The 25,481-nt window shown below is 49.9% G+C and overlaps 12 protein-coding genes across 12 annotated transcripts; 4 read left to right on the top strand and 8 right to left on the bottom strand.

Moving 5' to 3' along the window:
* Positions 1 to 536: 536 nt before the first annotated feature.
* TRVA0_034S01090 (alternative oxidase) lies at positions 537 to 1,529 on the bottom strand (the record flags this gene model as incomplete). Its single annotated transcript, XM_076686212.1, has 1 exon — positions 537 to 1,529. One exon carries the CDS (start codon positions 1,527 to 1,529, stop codon positions 537 to 539), a length of 993 nt encoding a protein of 330 aa, XP_076539570.1.
* Positions 1,530 to 2,036: 507 nt separating this feature from the next.
* LPX1 (triglyceride lipase) lies at positions 2,037 to 3,176 on the bottom strand (the record flags this gene model as incomplete). The annotated part of the gene is made up of 1 exon (XM_076686211.1): positions 2,037 to 3,176. The coding sequence occupies one exon, from the start codon at positions 3,174 to 3,176 to the stop codon at positions 2,037 to 2,039; it is 1,140 nt and encodes a 379-aa protein (XP_076539569.1).
* A 407-nt stretch (positions 3,177 to 3,583) lies between these two features.
* On the bottom strand, positions 3,584 to 4,843 carry TRVA0_034S01046 (uncharacterized protein; the record flags this gene model as incomplete). The annotated part of the gene is made up of 1 exon (XM_076686210.1): positions 3,584 to 4,843. One exon carries the CDS (start codon positions 4,841 to 4,843, stop codon positions 3,584 to 3,586), a length of 1,260 nt encoding a protein of 419 aa, XP_076539568.1.
* Positions 4,844 to 5,276: 433 nt separating this feature from the next.
* On the top strand, positions 5,277 to 6,098 carry SHE9 (She9p; the record flags this gene model as incomplete). The annotated part of the gene is made up of 1 exon (XM_076686209.1): positions 5,277 to 6,098. One exon carries the CDS (start codon positions 5,277 to 5,279, stop codon positions 6,096 to 6,098), a length of 822 nt encoding a protein of 273 aa, XP_076539567.1.
* A 665-nt stretch (positions 6,099 to 6,763) lies between these two features.
* RPT3 (proteasome regulatory particle base subunit RPT3) lies at positions 6,764 to 8,014 on the top strand (the record flags this gene model as incomplete). Its single annotated transcript, XM_076686208.1, has 1 exon — positions 6,764 to 8,014. The coding sequence occupies one exon, from the start codon at positions 6,764 to 6,766 to the stop codon at positions 8,012 to 8,014; it is 1,251 nt and encodes a 416-aa protein (XP_076539566.1).
* A 385-nt stretch (positions 8,015 to 8,399) lies between these two features.
* TRVA0_034S00980 (uncharacterized protein) lies at positions 8,400 to 8,920 on the bottom strand (the record flags this gene model as incomplete). The annotated part of the gene is made up of 3 exons (XM_076686207.1): positions 8,400 to 8,641; positions 8,689 to 8,749; positions 8,843 to 8,920. The coding sequence occupies 3 exons, from the start codon at positions 8,918 to 8,920 to the stop codon at positions 8,400 to 8,402; spliced, it is 381 nt and encodes a 126-aa protein (XP_076539565.1).
* A 413-nt stretch (positions 8,921 to 9,333) lies between these two features.
* TRVA0_034S00958 (uncharacterized protein) lies at positions 9,334 to 11,985 on the bottom strand (the record flags this gene model as incomplete). Its single annotated transcript, XM_076686206.1, has 1 exon — positions 9,334 to 11,985. One exon carries the CDS (start codon positions 11,983 to 11,985, stop codon positions 9,334 to 9,336), a length of 2,652 nt encoding a protein of 883 aa, XP_076539564.1.
* A 1,408-nt stretch (positions 11,986 to 13,393) lies between these two features.
* TRVA0_034S00936 (uncharacterized protein) lies at positions 13,394 to 14,770 on the top strand (the record flags this gene model as incomplete). Its single annotated transcript, XM_076686205.1, has 1 exon — positions 13,394 to 14,770. One exon carries the CDS (start codon positions 13,394 to 13,396, stop codon positions 14,768 to 14,770), a length of 1,377 nt encoding a protein of 458 aa, XP_076539563.1.
* A 1,919-nt stretch (positions 14,771 to 16,689) lies between these two features.
* HPT1 (hypoxanthine phosphoribosyltransferase) lies at positions 16,690 to 17,354 on the bottom strand (the record flags this gene model as incomplete). Its single annotated transcript, XM_076686204.1, has 2 exons — positions 16,690 to 17,198; positions 17,252 to 17,354. The coding sequence occupies 2 exons, from the start codon at positions 17,352 to 17,354 to the stop codon at positions 16,690 to 16,692; spliced, it is 612 nt and encodes a 203-aa protein (XP_076539562.1).
* Positions 17,355 to 17,844: 490 nt separating this feature from the next.
* Positions 17,845 to 19,866, bottom strand: UTP5 (Utp5p; the record flags this gene model as incomplete). Its single annotated transcript, XM_076686203.1, has 1 exon — positions 17,845 to 19,866. One exon carries the CDS (start codon positions 19,864 to 19,866, stop codon positions 17,845 to 17,847), a length of 2,022 nt encoding a protein of 673 aa, XP_076539561.1.
* A 242-nt stretch (positions 19,867 to 20,108) lies between these two features.
* Positions 20,109 to 20,577, top strand: NCB2 (negative cofactor 2 transcription regulator complex subunit NCB2; the record flags this gene model as incomplete). Its single annotated transcript, XM_076686202.1, has 2 exons — positions 20,109 to 20,148; positions 20,204 to 20,577. 2 exons carry the CDS (start codon positions 20,109 to 20,111, stop codon positions 20,575 to 20,577), a joined length of 414 nt encoding a protein of 137 aa, XP_076539560.1.
* Positions 20,578 to 21,302: 725 nt separating this feature from the next.
* NMD5 (nonsense-mediated mRNA decay protein 5) lies at positions 21,303 to 24,389 on the bottom strand (the record flags this gene model as incomplete). The annotated part of the gene is made up of 1 exon (XM_076686201.1): positions 21,303 to 24,389. The coding sequence occupies one exon, from the start codon at positions 24,387 to 24,389 to the stop codon at positions 21,303 to 21,305; it is 3,087 nt and encodes a 1,028-aa protein (XP_076539559.1).
* Between the last annotated feature and the right edge of the window lie 1,092 nt (positions 24,390 to 25,481).

Here is a 25,481-nt window from a genome sequence, read left to right as displayed (position 1 = left end):
ACTATCCTTCCTTTAGTATAGTTAGTCCCCCTACCCCTTTGGGGCTCCGCTACGCGGAGATTTAGGCTGTAACGGGTTACTTGTTACGTATTGTAACGGGAGTTTTGTAACAGATTGGGAATTTGTAACAGTGTAACGAAAACTTTGCTACACCCAAGATACGGGGGTCTGGGGGCTGGCCCCCCAGCTACGGGAGTTCGAGGGCTGGCCCTCGAATACACCACTCTGCTAGCACTAATGGGGGGACCAAACTCCCCTGGCTACACGAGAGGAGAGATAAATATCGTGACAGTGTTGCAACCATTGGACTACGATTGATCAATGCTATAGACTGATTTTAACTATTGTAGCTGTAGAAATGCGCAGCCCTCAGGGCGATTTGGCGGAGACTGGCCCCCCATGAAAACCTCTTTACTTCAATTGACCTGGGGGCCAGCCCCCAGACCCCCCTAGCTCCGCTTCGCGAAGGAACTACTCCGTGTAGCGTCCCAAGTGAACTCAAGTAGTACCTATGTATTAGCGAGGAATTTAAATAACTATTCGGCGATATCCTTTCGGTCCCAGCCCTCTGGCTTCATGACGTGAATGTTCTTGTTTGGCTGAGGTCGCGACTCGTCGCAGACAAGCGCGAACGGGTTTCGGTCCACCTTCTGGTTGAGATTGCCAAGGGTGTGGTTAACCTCTCGGTGCTTGGCCTCATCAGCTCGAATGTAATAAAGCAGATCAAGCAGAGTGGCGCTCTTCGGGAGGTGCCAGTACTGCTGGGCAATGTCTGGAACTGGCGTCTTGGACCATTCCGGGTAGAAGCCCCTCTCAATGTCCTCAATGCACCGGGTATAGGTTACCACAGCTTCCTCCTCGAGATAGCCGACGAACCGGTGGCAGATCTTGGGGTTGACGAGATACGAGACGAAGAAGGTGTTAAAGAAGACGCCCTGGGCACCGAGCAGCAGTAGCTTCATCATCCATCCGGGCTTGGTCATCTGAATGAAGGTCAGTAGGTGCATTCGCTCGTTGTAGGCTTCTTCCAGCAAGGTCTCGATCCAGGCACGATCTCTTCGCAGCAGCCGCAGCGATTGGAGGTGTCGAATCATGCCTCCAGCCATACCCGGTACGCCGGCGATGGACTCGAGGAAGACGAACCGCTCGAGCCACTTCTCCGGGGTCATTCGGTATGCCGGATCGGCCTCCTTGCCTGGTGGTGGGTGCTTATACCCGGTTACCAAGTCGAACGTGGAACGAATGAACTTGAGGAAGTTGAACGCGAACCGGTCCCCCATAGTCTCGGCGGGCCGGTGCGTCACGGTAATGGCCTTCATATCGTCTTTAGCAAAGTCTGGGTGGGCCCAGCCCGAGCTGAGGAAGTAATTATGCTTGTCCTTTTCGAACAGGTTGCCTTTGCACGACCCATTGCCCGTGTCTGCGAGGGTCTGCTGGGGCTCAGATTGCTGATGGGCCTGCGAGGTGTGTGCCGTGGTCGTATCCTTGCGAGATGACGAGGTGGTAATCGTAGCAATTCCAGGGCGCATTCTGAGTACCTGGGGGCCCATAGGGCCCATAAGGGTCACTACACGATTGTATTTGAGCATTTTTGCCGGAATAATTGACCAGCAAATGATTTGACAATTTACTAGTGAACAATTGACCAATCAACAACGAACAATTAGCCAATTACCAGCCAACTATTGGTACCAATTTCACAAGTTTAACTAAACTACCAAACAACAATTGATAGTTCCTACAGGGGAGGGCCAGTGACGGCAAGCGACCAATGATTGAAGAGATAAAATGAATTACGAGATTTGAGGCGTCTTTATATACGGTTTTCTTTGACCAGCCAAACAAAGCTTATCCAATGTACTGGCAATCAGAGCCATGGCGGAGACAACGCGCGTCGCATTCCAGCGGGGAACCGATCTCTTTCCAAACCAAGACCTAAACAGCACATCAATCGCAGCAGCCGCACTCCCCTCTCCGATTGAGCCGACTCAAATGGGGTTAAAGGAGTTACTAGTAGCAGCGGAGTTTACACAGGGTTACAGCTTTGAGTGGGGGAAGTAAGGCTCCGGGAAGTTGTCGTGTAGCTTGGTGAACTGTGCGGCTTTGAGCCGCTCCCACTCGGCACCGGGGAGCCGCGCGCGGTGCACGATGTCGGCCTGGATAGCCGCTCCGCGTGCGGCTCGCCGCCTTATGAATGGCGCCATCTTAGCAAACACCTGGTCTGGCAGCGTGAAAGGGAAGAGGTGGTCGCGAGTATCGATCTCGGCAAATGTGCAATGCTTGAGGTGCTTCACGGCGAGCTCAGATGAGATGAGCGGGTTGAACCCGTCCTTGTCTGGTGCCAGATAGAGCACCTCGCAGGGCACCAGGTCGAAGTATTTGTATACGGCGTGTCCTACGACCGAGCTGCTTGAATAGTAGACCGACATGATGTTCTGTGTCGGTGTACTAAAGCTGACCGTGCCGTCAGGGCGCTCTACAGCCGCACCCTCGAGGAAGCTCTTCTGAAAGGCTGGATGGAACTTCCTGGCAATTCCCCGTGTCGTCATGTACTTCATATACTCGTCTTTGGACTTGAAGTTCTCAATGAGCTGCTTCTCTGCTTTAGCGAACATGCTACGCATGGCATTGCGCATCTCTGGGGTCGCAATCTTGTTCACATCACGGTAAGACACAGGATCAAGCACAATGACCGAATCCACGAGGCCTGGTTGTAAAGCAGAAGCGATCAGGCTGAAAGTGCCGCCCATGGAGTGGCCGATGAGGACGGTCGACCCTGGAAGCCGCAGCGATTTAAGTAAGGCTAGCAGGTCCCATGCGCCCTCCTGCCATGGGTAAGCCCATCCCAAATTGTCCTTATTCAGCGCGTAAGACTCGCCATGGTTGGCGATATCCCATGTCACCACTGTGCCAATAATGCTGCCGAACTGCTCAAATAGCCGCTCAACGTACCACTCCCAGATCTCCTTGCCCATGCCATTTCCGTGGGTGAACACAAAGTTGACCCGAGCCTCAGGTGCTAGGTCGCCCTGGTTGTTGGCTGGTGCCTCTGGCCGGGGGTCGCTATACACATTGTAGACGACCTTTAGGGGTATGCTGGGGTCCCTGACGCAGGTATCGTTGAATCTTGGCCAGTTGCCATCCACAATACATCGCTTCTTGACAAGGAAAGTCATTTTATTCTTCTATCTAGTGGTTCTTTTCTGTCTTAATTCCGAGTCCTGGAATCCGGGGGGTCTTTAAATGCAGCTCGGTATCACCACCATACATTAAAGCCGAGGTTCACCGTTCCCCACGTTATTACGTAAAGTTTACTCTCTTAAGCTCATCCCTGGCCTGCTCCACCAATTGATTATTGGACTGGGTACTACTGGCTGTGGAGTTTACTCGGGGGCCAGCCCCCGAACCCCCGTAGCTCCGCTTCGCGGAGGACCCTGGCTAGAGTAGGCGAGCCCTTTTAGTTAGGCTGGAGTGGTGAAGCGGTACCGATCGGAAATACCAGTTCCGTCCTCCGAACGGTGGAAAGGCTATCTATTAGTACCGGCATACTACCGTTGGTAGTAGCAAACCACAGAGTTGATTTTTATCTACGAGATGAATAAGAGGAGCGGGATGACCGAGGCGGAGACGGTGACCGTTTGGACCGGTACCTATCGTCACGGTCGTAACGAGAGTCCTTAGACCTCCGACCATCGTCATACCGCTTCCTACTTGCATCATCGTAGCCTTTTTTGCTGTAGTAATCTCGATCTCGATCATCATGGCGCTTAGAGGAGTCTCGATCATCACGCTTACTGGTGTCTCGATCCTTACTAGATGAGTAGTCTCTGTCACGCCTAGAACCCTCGCGATATCTGTAGCCACGGTCTCTTTGAGATCTCTCCCTGCTCGATGACCGGTCTCTTACCGACCTGCTCGAATAGCCTCTTTCATCCTGTCGCCTTCTAGATCTCTCCCTCTCTTTTCTACCACTACTATCTTCATCTTTCCTGCTGACTCCACGATTTTCGTGATCTTTCTTGCTGTCCCTACGACTTTCGTCATCTCGCTTGTCGTCTGGGTTGTCGTCAATGGGATTCCCCTCGGAGTCTACCTGGACAACAGGAATATAGGTCCTTTCAACTCGCGTAACCTTCTTAGAAGCACCCTTCCCCCACGCACCCAATTCTTCACCTGGCCGCTCTAACGGTTTCGCCCCCAGTCCCAGCAACGCTTGCCGGCGATTAGTGGCAATTTTGTAATCAGCTGGAGGAGAAGGCTTTGCGGCTGTTTTATTCGCACGCTTCTCCATACCTCGCAATATGGCAGCTCCAAACCCTTCCACAGGTACCCGCTGGTATACATCAAGCCCTGGAGCATCAGGTCGGTCGTCTACATCACGTTGGAACGCCTGTTCCTCGTTGAGAACAGGAATTTCTTCGAGATCATCGTAGTTCTGCCCGCTTATCAGCGCTTTTCGTGCTGCTTCCTCTGCACTCAACTTTTCCTTTCCTTCTTCGCTTTTTTCAATAGTTTCTTCGATGGTTGGGGTTTCTGACTTGCTCTTTTCGAGTCTGTTCAGCCCGTACTGAATATCAGGCTCGTCTTCGGGCTTTACTTCGTTAGATTTGAATCCGTAAACTCGTTTCCGCACATTTTCGCGCCAGTTTTCATTCGATTTCAGCTCAATAATAAGCTCTTCTTTCTTCTGCTTTCTTTCTTCATCGGTCCGCCCGTGTTCGTCGATTGCTGTCACCGCCACTTTCTCACTGGCGTTATCTTCGTCATCGGAGCCAAAGTTGAGCCTTTGGACCGCCTTCTTCGGCTTTTGTTGTCGGCTGATGGAAAAGTTAATATCTGACATCTTCACCACTCTTAGAAGTCGTAGAACTAATGAGCGCTTGTCTATCAGGCCTTCAGAAACGTAGGACTAACACGATAACCGTACTAATCGCGGTTCAGTGGTGATTGGTCCGTCGGTCGGAACTGGGATCAAATCTCAAACCTCCAGGGTACACCTTATCGTATTAATGATCCGTAGTAGATTGCCAGGCTGTATGGGCCTGAGGGGGTCCCCCATAGTGGGGGTATTCAACCGATGCAACGTGGCTTGGAGTGTAAGCCGGTGGTATAAGGTGACTGGAGTGCGACGCTATTCAAGCGAGCCGGCTAAGTCGGGCCAACCACCAAAGTCGAGCCCGTCAACCCAGCCAAAGAGCCAGCTGGATGAGATTAAAAACAAGCCTTCGGATCAAGATGCACGGCGGTCTGAGCTGTCCCGCTGGGTAAACAGGAAGATGGACGATATTCAAGCGACGGTTTTCATGGCTGGCCAGACTCTCAACGACGTAACCGGGTACTCTGCCATTGAAAAAATCAAAAAGTCGATCCAGGAGCAGGAGAAGCGACTCATTGAAACCCGGGAGCGCGTTCAGAAGTGCAAAGAAACGTACTCCGAGGCCATTGCACGGCGGTCTAACTCGCAGCGAGAAGTCAATGAACTGCTGCAGCGAAAGCACATGTGGTCGCCGGAAGACCTCCAGCGATTTACTGATTTGTATCGTAGCGACCATACAAACGAACTGGCCGAGCAGGAGGCAGAGAAGCATCTGGGGGACGCGGAATTACAATTCGAAGAGCAGCGTCAGGAGATCACCAAGCTCATCAGCGCCCGGTACCATGAAGAGCAGATTTGGAGCGACAAAATCCGTAGGGCGTCCACATACGGCACATGGGGGCTGATGGTTTTCAACATTGTACTTTTTATGGTCGTCCAATTAGGCCTGGAGCCATGGAAGCGTCGACGATTGGTGGGATCTTTTGAGGACAAGGTCAAATCTGCGATCGATACGGCCAAGCAGGACGAGATCCAGCAAACCACCGAGTTCTTTGAGACTCATATGTCCAACTATCAGCACCACAATGAAGAACCATCATCAGTGGTCAAAGCCCCTACTCCTTCCTTAGAGTGGCGCTCTTTTGCATCCCGCGTGGGCGCCAGCATAGAAGATGGCTCTCTAGCCATTGCGACGAGACCAGTAGAACTAGCGACCACCGTTGGCATAGCCACTCTCCTCGGTGCTGCTATTGGCTCTCTCATCACTCTTGCATTCAAATAGACACCAACCCACTTTGGCATGTATATAGATTGTCAATTGTCTGTACCCACCACCAAAACAACTCAATTGACTCCAATATCCCTCCGCGAAGCGGAGCTACGGGGGTTTGGGGGCTGGCCCCCAATTCACTTACTTCAACCTACCACTGTTCTCTTCCTGGGGCTCTGCCCCAGACCCCGTAGTTGGGGGGTAACCCCCCAACCCCCCCCTATACTGTCTCTTTAATATCCTCCGCGAAGCGGAGCAATGGGGGTTTGGGGGCTGGCCCCCAATTCATTACCGTCTACTTACCATTCTCTCTTCCTGGGGCTCTGCCCCAGACCCCGTAGTTGGGGGGAAACCCCCAAACCCCCAAACCCCCTCCTTACAATGTTCCTATACCCTCCGCGAAGCGGAGCTACGGGGGTTTGGGGGCCGGCCCCCAATGAAGTATCTATCTATAAGTTAAGAAGCTAAGAAGGATCAATTGGTAAGACTGTACGAATGTCATATGGGGGTTGCCTGGGTGACAGCGCAGCACGCGTGTTTCTATGGCGACGCAAAGGGGGGAGGTCAGCCGCACGGTGGGTGGCAAGAGGGCGCGCGAGGGACCCGACGACGAACGACATTTGACTGCACCAGCGAACGACAGAGGCAAACGACATCGAACGAATTGAGGAAGGGAAATGGAAGAATTAGGAATAAAGACGAGCGGAGCGACAGTTCAGAGTGTAGGAGCGGCCCAGGGGGCTCGGGCGAAAGCAGAGAACGGTGAATCGAAGAAGGATCTGTACAAAGCGCTGAAGAAGCTGGAGCGAGAGTATGAACTGTTGGTTCTCCAGGAAGAATACATCAAAGATGAACAGCGACATTTGAAAAGGGAGCTGGTACGGGCCCAGGAAGAGGTGAAGCGCATCCAGTCGGTTCCGCTGGTGATTGGCCAGTTTTTGGAGCCGATTGACACGCACACGGGCATTGTGTCGTCGACTACGGGGTCGAACTACGCGGTGCGTATTCTGTCGACGCTGGACCGCGAGCTACTCAAGCCGTCCTCGTCGGTGGCGCTGCACCGCCACTCCAACGCGCTGGTGGACATTTTGCCGCCGGAAGCGGACTCGAGCATCACGATGCTTGGAGCGGATGAGAAGCCTGACGTGACTTACGCCGATGTTGGTGGTCTTGACATGCAGAAGCAGGAGATCCGGGAGGCTGTTGAGCTGCCGCTGACCCAGTTCGAGCTGTACCGGCAGATTGGCATTGATCCGCCTCGTGGCGTGCTGTTGTATGGTCCACCGGGTACGGGTAAGACGATGCTTGTTAAAGCTGTGGCGAACAACACGACCGCATCGTTTATTCGAGTTGTGGGATCCGAGTTTGTTCAGAAGTACCTTGGAGAGGGTCCGCGTATGGTTCGGGATGTGTTCCGCTTGGCAAGAGAGAACTCGCCTGCTATCATCTTCATTGATGAGATTGATTCCATTGCGACGAAGCGATTCGATGCTCAGACCGGTGCGGATCGTGAGGTGCAGCGAATTCTGTTGGAATTGCTGAATCAGATGGATGGTTTCGACCAGACGTCCAATGTTAAGGTCATTATGGCGACGAACCGAGCTGATACGTTGGATCCGGCACTCATGCGACCTGGTCGACTCGATCGTAAGATCGAATTCCCATCGCTTAGAGACAGACGAGAACGGCGACTCATTTTTTCGACAATTGCATCTAAGATGTCTTTGGCGCCGGAGTGCGACCTTGACTCGCTTATCATTCGAAACGATCCGCTTTCCGGTGCTATTATTGCCGCTGTAATGCAGGTGGCCGGTCTCCGTGCGGTGCGAAAGAATCGGTACGTCATTCTCCAGTCTGATCTCGATGAGGCTTATAGTAGCCAGGTCAAGCTGGGTAACGACAAGGACAAGTTTGACTTCTACAAATAACCCATAGCTAATTCCATCCGTCTTTTGCTCACCGAAGCCCCTCCGCGAAGCGGAGCAACAGGGGGTTTGGGGGACTGGTCCCCCAAGTAGATACCACGGGTGGATTTTGTACCACTCGGAGAGTTAGTATTCGAGGGCCAGCCCTCGAGCTCCCGTGGCTCCGCTGCGCGGAGGATATGGGGTCTCTAAACCCTCCGCGAAGCGGAGCCACAGGGGGTTTGGGGGACTGGTCCCCCAAGTACATGTTTGTTACACAGCGTTACATATCTCCCAACAGCGTAACAAAAATTTGTTGCAAGTTGCAACGGCGTAACAAAACTTTGTTACAAATTATTTGCTTGGATTAGAGGTATTCGCCCCGTAGCTCCGCTTCTCGGAGGATGAGTTATTTGTCTAGTCGGACTAGAAGTACAATAAGAACTATATAAGACACAATGCTGGTTAGGCCAAGTAATAATACCGTGTCTCCGCCCGTGGCGAACTTGTGGCTGTGATCAGAACTCAACACTATCTTGGTGTCCGCTGTTCGCCTATACAATGCAATAAATATAATCAGTAGTCCATATACCGTGAAAGTCGTTCCAATCGGTATAAACCGCCTGTTAAACAGCTTCAACACCACCAATGCTACTCAATTAGCTCCACTCTCGACCCAACAATGATAATATACCCACCAAATGACAATTGACTAAGGGCCGTGCGTAAGTAGGCGCCTTCAAATGTCCTCTGTATAGCTAAATTGGTTAGATTCTTATCATTATGATCGCATATACTTTCATACCCCTGATCTACTGTTAGCTAATACTAGATATACTTCACAGTGACATACCTCACATCTAACCGGGCGTCTCGCGACAGGCTCAGGTACTGCTGTACGCTTGGTCTCCGCCTCCTAGGCCGCGGCATTAGTTAGGTCTACGCGATATCTGGTGGTCCTGGAGACTCGCTTAATATGCAGTCGACCTTGCGGGCGCGAGGAAATACTCAACTGGCCCATTATGCTGTGTGTCTCACAACGACATTAAGCCATTTAAGATCGAATAGCTCTTCGCAGTAAAGTGTACACTATTGAGCGCAAATTTGAAGAGCGGTCACTTTTACATGGAGATAACACCCAGGGACAATGATATTGAGCAGATAATGGATAATTGAGGTCAAGGAAGTAAAGCTAATGTGGGATTGCCATTTGAAAGTTATGCTATCAGAGTGCCATAATAAATGATACGTAGTTGGTTTCGTTTGATTATTCAACGATACGAGAAAGGTGTGTTATTAAAAGATGCATTAGTACAGTACATATCTAAGGATGTGTTAGTATGTCACAGCTGACCGGCCTTGGATAGACGGTCGATAAGATCTTCAATCTGCTGTTTATACATGGCCTTAATATCATCAACATCAGCCCTGAGCTCTTCTACCTGCTCTGACTTCTCGCCAAGCATCTCTAAAGTAGTTTGCTCTCGCTCTTTCATCGCTTCAAGCTGGCCCTCAAGCTCTTGAACCCTCGTCTTGTAATTGCCAGACTCGTCCATTTCCTTCATGAGCTCTACAATCTGCGCGCACGCTTCATCCTTTTGCTTCCGCTCCCGCCCTAGATCCTCCTGCACGCTGACCAATTCGGACTCGAGTCGTCGAACAGTGGCATTTAGCTTTCCCACAAGATGTATACTGGGTCCGCCAGAGGAGTTGCCCAGCGTCAGCTGAGTGGAGCCATCGCCATTCCTATGCAGGTGTTGGTCCTCCATATAACCATCTTCCACTGATGCGCTATCATCCACTTCGATACTACCTCGTTTGAGCTCCCCAAAGTCTTCGCCAGAAACCGGAACGGGACTAAGAAAGCTGCTTACCGACCTCGCTTGGCTCTGCGCAGGTGTGTTTAGAGAAGATACAATGGGTGAATACGGCGAGCTGTGGCGGGTTGCTTCGAGAGGATCCAGCATATTACTAGAGGAAGAATGCTGTTTGGAACTGAAAGAGTACTCCTGTTCGGGAAACGAATGCTCGTGCTGTTCTTGTTGTTGTTGTGACTTTTCAACTTCGCTTTCGAGCTCAGCAATTTTTTTCTCAAGATTTGCCTTTTCAGATCCCAGAGCCTTGATATCTCGCTCCAACTCAGACTGCTTGTATGAAAGCTCCTCTTTCAAGTCGGCAAATTCGGCATCTTGGTCTTTCAGCTTCGCTTGCAGAGCACTGTTAGTGGACTCAAGCTCCTGCACCCGGGTTGTCAAAGTATCAATTTCGTCAGTCGCGTTTCGGTAGTTCTCGTTAATGGATCGTATTCTTTTTCGCGCCGCCGCCTCTTGGGCACGGTACTCTTCGCCTTCTCTCTCAAGGATTGTTATTCTATCGAGGAGGTTGGCTTCAATTCCATTCCAGTTCTCCACAGCAATTGAATGCTGAGACTGTAACATTTCGATTTGCCGCAGCAAATGCGCATGGTTGTCATTCCCAGTAGCACCAGATGCAGCTTCTTCCGACTTGCTTCGATAATGCTCGACGCGGGTCTCGAGGTTCTTGATTTCGGTACGCAACTCCGTCTGCTTAAGCTGTGAATAAGAGAAAGCATCTTGCAATTGCTTCTTTAACTGACCGATTTCTTCCTGGCTGTTCCTCTTGAGATCGGACAATTGACTTTCCAGGTCAGCTTTGTCCTTCTGCAGACCACTGACTTTTTCTGTCGCCTCGCTGAGTGCGGTTGTCTGAGCCTCCAAAACATCGCTGTCGAACTTTTGCTTTAGTTCAGTGAGCTCGGCAGTTAATTTCGAGTTGGCCGCTTTTAAAGAATCTCTCTCTTTGCGAATATTTCCTGCCTCGCTTCCAGATTTTGATAAATTTTTAATCGTGTCGGACTGGTTCTTCACTTTGGTATTGAGTTCAGAGAGCTCCTTTTCTAGTCCAGTCACCTTTCTTAATGCATTCTCCGACTGCTTCTTGGCCTCTATATCCTGCGCGCGAAGTCTTTTAATGGCGGTCATTTGCTTCAGCTCACGCTTGGCCATCATCTGGCCCTCCTCAAACAACAATGCAATCTGTTCATCCTTCTCGGCAATCTTTTTTTCCAGCCCTGACTTGCCTTTCTTTCCTTCCTTCGTGCGGTCCAGTTCCACCTGAACCAGATATTTGACCTTTGTCTCTAGGGAGTCTATCTTCTCTAGTTCCTGGAGCTGAAAGTCATGAGATATCTTGTTCTGGGTCTCAATATTTTTCACAAGCTCGCCGAAAGAGTTGTTGACCACCTCTTTCTGGTCTTCTGGGATATCTAACAGTTTAACAACCTCGAAAATGTTATTCGCCAATGTCAGTGTCAGATCCAGCGAAGGACACTCTACTGGCAAATCGTCCGTTTTTGGAGGAATTGTAGCTTTGACCTTTTCCTGAGGTTCACTCTCTTTACTTTCGACCTTTTGAGTAGGTTCACTTTCGTTATTATTCTCGGCCTTTTGAGTGGGTTCACTTTCTTTATTCTCAGCCTTTTGAATGGGTTCTTCGCCGTTCGTTTCGCCGCCTCTGGGTTCCTTCTTGTCAGTGCTTGGAACACTCTTTGCGCTACTCGTAGGCGATGTTGGGTTAGCAGGGCTTTGTCTACCCACAGCCATAGCCAGTCGTTCCTGCATAGTCATTCTCGGAGATCCAGGTGCTGGAGAGTTCGTTCTTTTGACGCTAGTACTAACGCTTGGACTGCTCGATTCACCACCCGCATTCTCTGCCGTGTCCAGTACTTTATCTAGTGTCGATTCGACGTTTGCTACAGCTCGTTTAAGGTAGCTCGTCCATTGAGTAGTGCCTCCCACACTTGTGGACGCATCTGTCGGCTTCTGGGGGGCTTTAGCCTCATTCTTCTTCTCCACAGGCTTGTCTGTCTCCTTTGCGTCAAGCTTGGGTTCCTGGGATTCTGTTACTTCTTTCGCCTCAATCTTGGCTGGCTCGGCGACTTTTTCTTTACTCGTCTCATCTGTCATCTTATCCATTTATTCCTGGGATAGACAGTCCAGAAGGTCTGGTACCTTTCGTTCAACTCGTTCACCCGTTTGTTGGCGTGTCGTTGATACTGGCGGTTGGGAGATTCAACGGCCGACAGCCTAGACTGGGAAAGAACGTTGGTAGAATATGACCATCAGCAGTTCGCTGAAATATTGGTCAATTATATATTTATGGCTGTTAATAGTAAAGACCCACAAGTATAATTCCCTTGCCGGCCTGTTTTTTCTGATCACCTTAGCCATGCCTAAAGCCTTAGCTGTTGAAATATTCCGGACTGAAATATGCTTACTGCATAGCAACTGTAAGCATATTTGAGTACGATGTAAGACATATTATGTGTGTAAATCTGGCTTATCCGTAAAGTAAAGCACCTGTAGTACTGTATTATGAAGGATAATATAGTAACTGATTACTACATTGAGCATTGTGTGATTATTTTCACGTCTATTCATAATATATTTGGCTTCTTCTGAATGGGAACAGGGAGTATTGACAACATATCTTAGCTGACACTGTGAAGGTTTATCCTTGGAATTGATAGCTAGTAGTACTAACTCTAGCATGTCTAAATATCGTTATAATAGGAAGTAAGCCAGAAAAAACGGTTGTATCAAGCTAGAACGCTTCTGCTATACCAAGCAAGCATTAAGCGTTTAAAGTGCATTTCCAGATAATTCCAAGTTCTCCGCATACATTGGATACTTGATCTCGCATCAGTAATTTAGCCTCTTCTCCGGGGCAGCTAAGGGCCCGCACTTTTTTGTCAATTTCCCTGTCTTCTATAAACGCTTAATAAAGTTTCACTCAATTTTAGAAAACGCAATCAATATGACGTCGAAACGACTCACAACGCAAGTGATATTCGCCCTGTGGCACAGGCAGAACCACTCTTACTGAAAACATCTCGTCTCGCCGTGAATCAAATGGAAGCTTTCCCGCGAATCAATCACGCTTACGAGGCGATGAATATCAAAATGAAATTTAAGAGCCGCATCCACCCCACAGGTGCTTGTCTCAGCCGACAGCCCCACGTACAGTGATATCACTGCACAGCCCATAGCATAGCCCTCATGCCGGCATGTCGGTAGAGAAGCATTGTCCTGCCATGATGGAATACGAGTAGAGGCCTTCGTATAGGCGGAGTTGTCAAATCTTGTAATCGCGTATGCGCATGGCATGCGACCCAATTGACCACGGAATGGCCCGTGGCTGTTCCTTGGTGTGTCTTCGCGTGTGTCCAGCCGTTCATGCACGCTGTCAGACAGTCAAGCCACTTTGGGCCAATAACGGGAGACATTCCGAACACATAGCGCCTGGTTGATCGAGTATATAAGGAACGTCCCCGACCAGTAGGCTTTTGCATCTTTTAAGTTTTGGTTTGCTCACGATAACACAATGGGTCTTGCCAGTAAATTAGCGGCCGCTCAGGGCTCCCAGGGTGGTCAGCGGCCAGCTCAGGGCCAGTTCGGCCAGCAGCAGCCTCCACAGGGTCAATACGGTCAGCAACAACCTCCTCAGGGTCAATACGGTCAACAACAGCCTCCTCAGGGTCAATACGGTCAACAGCAGCCCTCTCAGGGCCAATATGGCCAGCAACAGCCCTCTCAGGGTCAGTATGGTCAGCCCCCACAGGGCCAGTACAATCGACCTCCTCAGGCATCTCCTCAGCAGCAGGGTAATTATGGTGCGCCGCCTCAGTATGGCCAGCAGCCACAGCGAAACCAACAGCAATTCATGCCAATGCCTGTCCCAGGAGGCCAGCAACAGCAGCAGGGATATCCGCCTCAGCAACAGGGAGGATATCAACAAGGAGGAGGTGGGTATCCTCCTCAGCAGCAGCAGGGATCATATCCTCAACAGCAACAAGGAGGGTATCAACAGGGTGGCTACGGTGCCCCTCCTCAGCAACCACAGCAGCAACAGCAGCACCAGTCTGGGCAGTACTACCAGATTCTCCAAACGGCAGTCCAGGAGAACAATCTCCAGACTTTCTACCCGCCACAGCGGTTGCAGCAATTGGCCAGCACCATTGGGTCTCAAGTAAACACGATTGTCCAACAATGGCAGATTCCAATGGAGGTTGCAGTAGACCTAGTCCGGCTGGCCCTTTATGACATTGTCATTTTCTGCGACGACTCTGGCTCCATGTCATTTGAGGAGAACGGCGAGCGAATCGACGATCTCAAGTTGATTCTACAGCGGGCTGCATTCGCCGCTTCCCTCTTTGACACCAACGGTATCGAGATTCGGTTCATGAACGGCAACCAGCTGGGTAATAACATTCGGACCGTCGACCAGGTTAACCAGCTTATGAGCCAGTCCAAGTTCCACGGCCTCACGCCGCTTGGTACGTCTCTTAAATCCAAGGTCATTGATCCGATGGTCATCGGCCCTGCAAAATCTGGCCAGCTGCCGAAGCCAGTATTGATTATATCCATTACCGACGGCCACCCAGCTGGTGAGTCGAGCAGCACTATTTTCAAGGTCATCAAGGAGACCAAGTACCAGCTTGGTAAGACCCACTACGGCCCTGGCGCTGTGGCTTTCCAGTTTGCCCAGGTTGGTAACGACATGAAGGCTAGGGAATTCCTTTCCAAGCTGGATACTGACCGAGAGGTTGGTAGCATGGTTGATTGCACGTCCAACTTTGAGGTTGAGCAGGACGAGATGGCCCGACTCGGTGTCGATCTTACACCAGCCGTTTGGATCGTCAAGCTGCTTCTTGGTGCAGTCGACAGGTCATACGACACGCAGGACGAGCAGCGCCGATAGCTTTAACTTATTATAGTCATTCGGCTATCAATTGTCGAAAAATGGTTGGTATTATTAACTTATTAAATCTGTAGTGTTACTACCGGCACTGGTAGTGATTGATTGCAGCAAGAGCGTTGTTTTAACGTAATTTTTTTTTACCAGTAATAAATTTTCACGTATAGGAGACGCAATTACAAGTTATATAATGCACAAAACAATGATTGTCTAAGTTGCAAAAAAAAAATGAGAGTCGATCGGATTCCAACTGACGAACGGTATATCCAGGGTGGGTATACCAAGATCTCGGAATTTGGCAATGGGAGGCAGAACTCGGTTAATTCGATTAACGATTGCTGTGAACAAATATCGAAGTACATTGTATAAAGTGGATGTTGATTAGTCTGGATGGAAACACATTAGAGAGCGTCGTTTATTCCTTAGCGACCAATCACAGAGGCGCAATTAAGTCGCATCACCATTTTATCACAGTCCTTCAATGGTGCTACCGATATGTAACTTCTGAGCCGTTGACACCTCCTCGCTTCCACATTGAAATACAAAGTCTTCCTTTTCAGAGTGTTGTTCGTTTACTACACAATCCTTAGTATTCCTTCTGGCCGCGCTGTACCAATAGTTGAAAGCTCCGTAATCCTCATCATCGTCTAACTTTCCCCCACACCCTGCATTGTTGCTGATCCTAGTTGTTGTTTCCAAAGCACTTTCCTCGTGTAAGGAGACGGAGATGTTTTCTGGCATCTTTATTGTTACTTGTGAAGCACGAATCAGAAAGACAAAAAGTACCAGGGAGAAAAATCAGCAGATATGTGTAGCGTTCGGATACTCGGCATATAAGGTATGACCAGATAGGTATTCAAGGTTGAACTATGTATACTTGCTTCCCGAAAGATGCGCGGTGAGTATGTGTCCTCTATTTATCATTGGCAGTGTAACAATAAGGAGATTTGCAAGCTGTGAATCATGTCGTGGAAAAAAGTACCTGCGCAACCGTAGACGATCGGCCGCTTCAAGTGATCCATATTTGAGTCGTGCGGAGAGTGTGGCTTTTCACTTCTCTTATAAACTACAATGTTACTGAATCTTGCTAAACCTTGACTCCGGATACAAACGACCAGCCAGTAGCCAGCAATCTGAACTTTAGAATTACATGACTTATTTCGGCCATATGGTACATCTATCGACCAATAAAAAATGCTTCAAATAACAAAAATTAGCTGGGGTAACAGCCGTACGCGGCTGAACCCCACATCGGCTCTACTCATTTGACTTCGTTAGACGAAGTATTGGAAGCCTACGACGTAGTGGAAGCTTGACGACGTAGTGGAAGCTTGACGAAGTGGTAGCAGCCTGACGAAGGAGTGGTGGAAGTCCGTATTGGAGGAAAGACTTGCACTCACTACTCAGTATTAGCGCTACTATCCTCTCATTATGCCGCGAAAGGGAAAGGCAGTAATACGATACACGTAGAACGATAATTGATTTAATAAATAAAACCTTACTCCGTTGGTATACTCCATATATCAAAGTAGTTACGAATTTCGTCAATTGCTGACGGTCTACCGGCACTCAATCAAATATTAGCTGAACTTAGGTTGTATTTAATCATGGGATTCCCATCACTTTCTCCTGAGCCTTAAAGGGCTTTTTAACAGACATGTACTCCACGGGTATACCAGGTAATGCACTGATGTGGAATATAGAAATCATATTCCACAAAAAAAAAACGCAAATCATCCATTTTGGCTATTGATAAGACTATGATGGATCAATTCTTAACTCAACACTGCATTAATACTGTAACTACGTTGTACCCCATTATGATGTTAACAGAACATGAAGAAATTCTATTCTCGATAAATACAGCCCATAACTTATAATACATCCCGACAAAAAACCACAGAGCCAATTGGTTATTAAAATTAGTTATTGCCCTGGCTGACGGCGTTAGCAGTGTGCTCCTCAATATCTGGCGCCTCCCATGGATAAGCAATCCACAAATCTGGCAGGGTTCGGGCAGCCAGATATCGGCCCTCACGCATCATATCCTCTGGCAACTCAGCCCGCTTTGGCTTGTCCTTGTTGTGAAGAACAAACACGAAGAACTTGGTCTCCTCAGCGGATCGGCCCAATCGCTCGGCCTGGGCCCGCACATCCTTCTCCAACTCAGAAACGGCATAGTGCAGAGTGGTTCGGGTGTCGTCAACCTCATCAACAATCAAAATTCGCTTGCCAATGAGATCCATGGTGTGCTCAGAGGAGAAGTCAAGCCACTGGGTTCGTACAACCTCGTGACCAACAGCCTCAACGACAGTATCGTCGCCCAGCTGCTCGTACAGAGACAGGCCGATGGCCTGGATTGGAATGTTCTTGGACCCTGGCTGCTTAAGGAAAGTTCGCAGAATTCGGGCTGGGATGAATCCACCACCGCCTATGCTCGGAGTTAGCCTCTACTTGCACGCTTTCCATTTCATTTGAACATACCAATTGCGACCATGAGATTTGGGTTGAAGTCCTTGATGGTCTCAGCCGCCTCCTGGCAGAGCTTGTGCACGTTGTTGTACGAAATATAAACCTTCTCAACCATGGTTATCCGCAGGGGGGGAATGAATAACTTCCAATATAGGAATGAAAAAAAAAATTTTTGAAGATACGGTCTAAAATGTCAGATTAATGTTCAGGGTTAGGGTTTTGAGGGTATAAAATTTATCAACGCCCATGATTGCGCGCGCGATAGATTGCTAGCCGCACAGCCTGCGGCATATTCGACCCTTCAAATCAAACCCGCGGAGTTCGACTTCGCCGAAAGATTGTAGAATCTTGTCACTCGTTTAGAGATAATCTCCGCGTAGCGGAGCCCCAGGGGGGTTTGGGGGGACTGGTCCCCCCAATTGCACTGGGTTTACTACTTGGGGGCCAGCCCCCAAACCCCCGTAGCTCGGCTTCGCCGAGGGCTTGTAGTCACTCGTTTAGAGATAATCTCCGCGTAGCGGAACCCCAGGGGGGTTGGGGGAACTATTACTAGGGGGACGCGTATTGAAATTAGCTCTTTATTGTATCTAATGCAATTTCGGTAATTACTTTCTCTTGGCTTTGCCGTTGAGTTTCCGCGGGGTGGCCTCCTCTTCCGAGTCGGAAGGCTCTGCGGTTATATCCATGTCACTGAAACGATCCTCATCGGAGTCCCCAGCGTCGTCCTCAGCCTCGAGGTCGATAAACCCATCAGCCATCTCTTCGTCTTCATCCTCGACATCCGAATCCTCTTCAGAATCATCGTCCTCCTCGCCATTGACCATCAATGCACCCTCCTCAACGTAGGTAACCTCGTCTTCGTCTTCGTCCTCGTCTTCCTCCTCAGCCTCAGCCTGCTTGGAGTTGGAGAGAATCTCGCGCCGTAGCTCCATTTGCGAATTGAGCATCTCCAGCCGGCCTTGCAGAGCCAGCAGCCGCGGCAGCGTGGACACTCGGTTCGACAGGGTAGAATGCAGAGACGATAGCGTCTTGAGAAGGTTGGGGATGGTTACGAGGTAGCCGCCGTGAGCGATCATGACCCACTTGATCCACACGTTGAGCCGGCCCGCCTGAGTAGGCGTCTGGGCAATCTTCTCTGCGACCTTTTCAAGCAGCTTGACTGCCAGGCTCGACTCTAGCCGCTGAACAGACAGCTTGATGATTTCTTCGTCCCGGTGCACAAGGCACGACTCAAGCAGAGCCTGGTCGTTGGTCTTGAGCGCCTGGTTGAGGATGACTGTGAAAGTACCTGGCGTAGTGGCCTGGATAGTAGCAACTGAAGCTTTTTTGTTGGGGGTGGCGCCCTTCTTGTTGACTTCAAGCGCCTCTAGCCGCTCGGCAAGAGTGCCCTGGGCCTCTTCGTCCTCCTCTTCTTCCTCTTCCTCCTCGTCACTGTCGAGGTTCTGAACGTCTCGGCCACTGGTAACTACGGTTTTGCCCTCATTGTACTGGGTAACTGCGGCCGGATCAACGCCGTTAACAAGCCTGTCGCCAGCAGCAGCAGTGAGGTTGCGTCTCTCCTTGGCCAGCTCAATGAGCCCAGACTTGGCGGTGCCCTCTTCCTTCCACTGGATAAACTCAAAAACAGGCACAATGGCGCTTTCGAGCCAGGTAAGCATGATCTGGTCTCCTCTAAACACGGCGTTGTCGATGCGTACCTGACTGCCGCCCTTGGGGCGTGAGACCTTGATCTGGAGGGTAGACTTACTCGAAGTCATGCTCTTACGTCTTGTTGACTTGCCTACTCCCTTAACCTCAAATGGATTAGTGAAGATTTCGACTGATCCATCGTCAGTGATGACGGCGAGGGCCGATTCGTCTTCACTCAGAGCCACGACCTGGACGTCTGATTGCGCGATAAGCACTCCCACGGACTTACCCTGGCTCAGGGAGTTGATGTTAATGTTCCGCTCGCTCTGCGAGGCCGCCAGGAACAGATCGGGGTTAGCGCTACTGGGGATGATGGTCGACACGGGGCTCGTGAAGCCCGGGAAAGTCTTCTTCACCGACCCGGAATCGGCCGGATCAACAAGATAAACGCTAGAAGAAGCTACGAGAACGTGCTCTGGGAACTCCTTGGACGAGATTCCCGTCTTTACAGTTCGCACATCGCCCTTGGGGGACGAAAACTTCTTATCAGTAGTCTTGGCAGCTACGTCAAACGAGGAAATAACGCCGCTGTAATCACAGGACCACAGATGGTCGGCGCCATCGTATGAAACGCTCGTCACCGGGACAGAGTGCACATCAACAATTCGCTCAATGATTGCGTTCTGCACTGGCGAGTACAGGATCACCGATCCGGTATTGGTTCCCACAACGACAACCAAATCCTCGTCTACAGATCCGGCTTTACCAAGCGATCGCTTTCGCTTCTTCTTCTGCTGCTTTGTCCGACTCGAGGAGCAGTATGACCAGCCCAGTGATGTGACCGATACGCCCTTATCAAGCACGAAATCGCTCTGCACGGTCTGCTCTGATCCCACCGAGTGGACCCGCACCTTGTACAGATCCAGAGATGGGATCGCAGATGCATACAGTTGTCCACTCGGATCAAATGATGAAGCCACCAACGGAACAGCCTCCATCTTCCAATGTATCAAAGTAGATTGGTTCTGATTGAATTGATTATCAGCTCGGGGCTGAAAATTTCAATTTTTTTTTTTTTGATGTGACACCCGAGGGTTAGGGTCACGTTGGGAGGAATGAAATTTTTTTGGTGTTGTGGGGCGCGCGAGGGGTCCCGACGGCAAATATATAAATCGCCCTGCCTGGCCAACACGGAGTGAGAGAGGGGCCTAAGCGACGCGATAGACATTTAACGATTAATATGGACAGAGACGCCGCGGAGGATCTTAGTCTGCCCAAAGGTATGTTAGAAAGTTGCTCAATTGATTAGTGATGGAATATTAACTGTGATTATAGCAACGGTACAGAAGATTGTATCGGAGATTGTGCCGTCGGAGCTGGTGTTTTCCAAAGACACGCGTGACGCGCTCATTGAGTGCTGCGTAGAGTTTATCATGATCCTGTCGACCCAGAGCAACGACATCGCCGAGAAGGAGTCGAAGAAGACAATTGCATCGGAGCACGTGATCAAAGCGCTGGAGGAGCTGGGGTTCCAGGACTATATCGCCCCGATCCAGACGGTGATGCAGGAGCATAAGGAGTCGCTCAAGATTCGCGAACGAAAAGGCACCAAGTTGGAGCAGTCGGGGCGGTCAGAGGAAGATCTCCAGCGTGAACAGGAACTGCTGTTTGCCAAGTCACGATCGCGTCTTCACAGTCAGCAGGGTTAACCCCAATTTTTTTGATAATTACGACCGACGCTTATTTATTTATTAATAACTGAATGATTTTTCTAATGGACGTGCTATGGTTAGTAAAAAAACGAAAAGGGCACCTTTGTATATTCGAGTGTATAACTCTCCGCGCCTTCACACGGCTATTTCTGTATAATACACAATTCAGTTAATATCGTGGAATTGAAAACGTATAATTGATAATCTATCCGACACACTACCGTAGTCATGGTGGTGCTTGCAATGAAGTGTATTCGAGGGCCAGCCCTCGAGCTCCCGTAGCTGGGGGCCAGCCCCCAGACCCCCGTATTTTGGGTGACCGTAACGAGACAGTCTCTTCGTTACACTGTAACAAACTACAAACTCTGTTACAAATGCCCAACCTGCGTCCTGGTAGTACAAATTCGTAATTACCGGTAACTTCCAACCTTGTTACGGTTACAATTAAAACAGGAGACGAATCGATCGTATGCGCAGTTGCCAGTACCATGTGTTCCGAACAAATCAAAGAGTGTCGGTGCCAAGCATCATCCGATGGAATCCAGCCACAGTACAATACATTCGTCCACTATATAGCTCAATTGTAGCCTAAAATTAAGCCTCCATAAGCGAAGTTACGGATGGCTGGTAGTACAATGGGTTCGTATATATATATTCTTTTTATTGTATAATATATACATCGTCGCAGAATCGTTAGAAATGATGGGCAAAGAAAACAAAAATTAAGCCCCCTCATTGGCAAGCGCAATAGTGTCATGCACAATCTTTTGGTCGTCGTCAGTAAAGTTCGAGGCGAGCAGCTGGTATCGCGCCTGGTCATTCTGGTTGAGCGCGGCAAACGCGTCCCGGAATATGGCATAAACATTCATGTTATCAAGCACAGAGTCCACGAGCGGCTCCTCCTCCAAATCCTCATCATCCTCGTCGAAGAACGCGTACCCCTTGGAGTCGAGCGACGCAGACTCCCGGGACAAAAACTCGAGATACTCGTTGGCGTCCGACGAAGAGTTCACTGCTCCCGCCGTCTCTTCGTCTTCGTCGTCCTCCCACTCTTCCTCTTCATAAGTGTCGGTGTAACCGAGGTAGCTGTCATCCGCAAACTTTTCAGCCATATCCTTTCGGTTCTTGACAGCATCCGGCAGGGAACCAATGATCGTTACCAATCCAGAAGAGAGCTGCGGCAGGTTGTTCTGAATTGACTCTGGAATTTGTTCTGCCGGAAGGGTGATAATGGAAATGATGGCGAGAATAGCCAATTTCTTGTCCTGCACACGCTTGAACCGGTTCATGTTCTGGAACCACATGCTAAAGAAATGCGCAGTGAACCCTCGCTGCTCAAGAATCGTCATGGTCGCATGGGCGTTGTAATACAGAGCTGCAATGACCACTTCCAGAAGGTAAACGCAGTAGCCCACATTCTTGAGCTGCGTGGTATCTCTAGAGAGCCGGTCAATGGCCAGGTCCAAAAATCGCGGCACCAGCGGCTCAATGTGGCCCTTGAGACCAACCATCATGTTCTGGGCCAGCGAGGCGGCAATTCGTCGCTCCCCAGCGCCCAGCCGGTTCTGCTCGGTCATAACCTGCTGGATAATATCGTACAGCATGCCCGTGAGCTCTGGGTTCTGAGCAAGAGCTGCGGCGCCGTACTGGATAAAGTTATCGAGGCATGGGTACATCTCCTCGAGGTAGTCGTATCCAGCACCGTCAAACGCCTTGTGCATAAGCTTCAAGACTTCCCACATGCTCGGCGAGACGGCCTTCATACAGAAGCTGATGTTCTCGATAAGACCAAACACCTCCGTGTAGAACTCAGACATCTGGTTCTGGAGTACTGTCACGAAGATGGGCATGAAAACATCCTCCAGCTTAACGACAACTTCAACAGCATTGTCCAAGGCCAGAACGAGACTGGTAAGCGTTGACAGGTTGCCAATGGCAGTCATAGTCTTATCCTCCATGCCATCAAAGTCGTAGTCGTCTGGAGATACGTTTTGCTTCTCGAGGATCTCGGTGCAGATTCGCATGAACTGGTCTCGCAACTGCTCCGCCAATTGAACGGCAAATGGCGTCAGCTGTTCAGCAAATACCTCTACGAATTCCTCCATGATCGCCGAGATGGCATCTACGTCTACGCGCGAGTTAAGCTCCAAAAGCTTCTGCATGACCTCTGGGATGCGCGAGGAGAGGGCAGCCCGCACCTCGTCGTGGGCAATTAGCGGCTGCAGAGCCATGGCGGCCTCAACCTGAACAGGCAGGTGCTCGTCGCCCAGACAGGTCATAACGGCCTGGTAGGCATGGGAAATAGTTTCTGGTGAGCTGAACTGGATTTCGGCGTACCGATTGAGGAACTCGCAGGCTCGGGCCCGTAGGAACCCAAACGGCGACCCGAAGTCAGGGAACACGTACTGGACCATGAAGGTTTCCATCTGAGCGGCAATGGGGCTCTTTTTGTTCAACACGTAGTGCTCAATAGACCCCATCATCCTCAGAGCACCCTCTTTCTGGCGTGCCATGTCCAGCGACTGCTGATTTTCAACGTGCTGGGCTACGATACTCTGCACAAACTGCAGAATGGGCGTAAAAGTGCTCTTTTTCCGCTTTCTGACCAAGTTGAGCAGGAAGTTGGTCGCCGCAATGTCGGGCGTCGGGGTCTCCTCGAATACATCCATACGCTTGATAATGTACTGGTCCGGCTCTTCGTCGAACATTTCCAAATCCTCGTCGGTAGGACACAGAAGCGGGAAGATAACGTGCGCAATGAGCGTCTCGGCGTGGGGCTTGAGGATTTCCCAGCACTCCTTGATCGGAACGACCCGCTCCAGGAAGCTGAGCATGTAGTACATAGAGGCCTTGGATATCCACACTTTCTTTTCAGCCCACAGCTGGATCTGCTCAAAGAAGACGGCTAGGATCTGGGGCACGAACTTGTTGACGTAGACGGTAGCAAACACATGGTAGTCCGCCGTTGGATCCGTCAGCGCCTTGGACTGAGCGTACCGGAAGATGAGCCTAAACAGGTTGAAGTAAGCCCACTTCTTGCACTTGGCCCAGGTATTCTTCTCCCGGTCGTCCTCATCTAGCTGCATAACCTCCGCTGGGAACTCCTTCTCGATTACACGGAGGAAAAGGCTCGCCCAGGCTGCAATTGACTCTTCCTCCTGCAGCTTGGCGGGGAGCATGTGGTACACGGCCATTTTGTAAATCTTGAGCGCATCGCGAAGCATCTCCGCTGCCTGTTGCGACTGCTCGTCGACCAGCTTGTTGGCAATGTGCAAAACTCCTCCAAAAGCGTGCTCTACGATTTCATCCAAACCCTTCCGGTCCTCGCCGGTAAGCCACCGGTAGTACCTGGTCATCTCCAGTAAGCTGGTTAAACCGGCATGGACCTCCTGGATGTCGCCAGACTGCAGAAGACTATAAACGGTCTGCTGGAGCTGGGGCCACTCCTTCGGGTAGTCGTGGAACACGACAATATTTAAAGTGTTTACCAAAAAAGGACGCACCTTGACATCGCTCTTGACCAGAGCTGGTAGCAGGCGGTCCCGAAAGACTGGCTTCTCGTCCTTGTCGATATTCAGCGGAGACTCATCCACCGGCTTCCAGTAGCGCATGACCTTGTTTTTGAGGTACAGAGCTGCCGCAGACTTGACACCCGCATTAACCTGGGGCTCGAGGACGATCTCAAGGCACCCATTGATGAACCCAGGGGTCTTTTCGGCCTCCTTGAGCTGCAGTTCCGCTCGCCGTCGGTTGTTGATGTCGGCATCCAGCGTCGCCGCGAAACACGTATGCAAAGCGTTAATGTCCATTTTTTCGCCAATTCTCTTCTCGAAACCTTGGCTAAATCCGTCGTTATCCGCCTCCGGGAGTCCCTCAACTCTGCCTGTAGACGGGTTGGTGGGAAAAAAGAGTTCGTCTCGTCGTTTGCTCGCTGATTTGGGCCCTGTCGCCGGGAAATTTTTCGTGCCCTGTTATCCGCGCGTGACGAGATGTGCGCCTACTCAAACTCAGGGGTAGCATCACCCCCATCACCTTTGATAGGGTTCGCCCTTCAGACTCTCGTTTGTTAATAATACAGAGCTCATGTTAGAGTAGAAATTTAGTTCGTGGAAGCTCTGGTTTGGTGATTAATAGCTCATGAGTAGACTAGAAGGCGTGCGAAGCGAAACAAGTGTACATGAACTACGTGCTGTATCCAGCCTACATTACCAGGTACATACCATAATACAAAAAAACAGAAAAATAGATAAAAACTAACATTCCTAAGACATAATCTCTGATATAGTTCAAAAAATAGATAAAACTAACATTTCTAAGACATAAGAGCTAATCTGTACTTAAGGAGGGACTAACCCCCCAAACTCCCCTGGGGGGATCGCTTCGCGGAGATCTTGTTGGTATTGATGGAAGGTTGGGCCCCCGCGTCAGGGAGCTCCAGGGCTGGCGAATAGTACTCAAAGGAGCGACAATACGGGGACCAATCCTCCAAAACCCTCCCCTCGGAGTCCTGGTTGATATTATTGAGGAATATTCTGATGGGGCCTTGGTACTACAAGTACCCGGTATTCCATGGGTAAGTGGGGACCACTACATGTATGAAGCTTGATATCATCTTCAGTATAGTTGTTCAATAGGTCATAATGGAGACAATGTGCATTTTTTTCTGTTGAATATTCTCCATTTATGTAATTTGATCTGATCTGATGAAATTTGGGAAACCAGATTGGTATCTTCCTATGGAGCACTTTTTCAAATTTAGTTTGAGAAAGAAGGTTTCAATGAAATGTCGAAAATCTGATGTTTATTTTACCAGGTAGGAAGGATAAATGAGGAACTATTGTGCTATTTCAATTTGCCTTCGAAACGAATATATCAGTTCATTGTTGTCTCAATTCCACCTT

This window comes from Trichomonascus vanleenenianus (assembly GCF_965637985.1).
Source record: "Trichomonascus vanleenenianus strain CLIB 3782 genome assembly, contig: TRVA0_034S, whole genome shotgun sequence".
Taxonomy (NCBI): Eukaryota; Fungi; Ascomycota; class Dipodascomycetes; order Dipodascales; family Trichomonascaceae; genus Blastobotrys; species Blastobotrys vanleenenianus.
The sequence above is the reverse complement of the archived record's forward strand: the minus strand, read 5'-3'. Positions and strand labels throughout refer to the sequence as shown.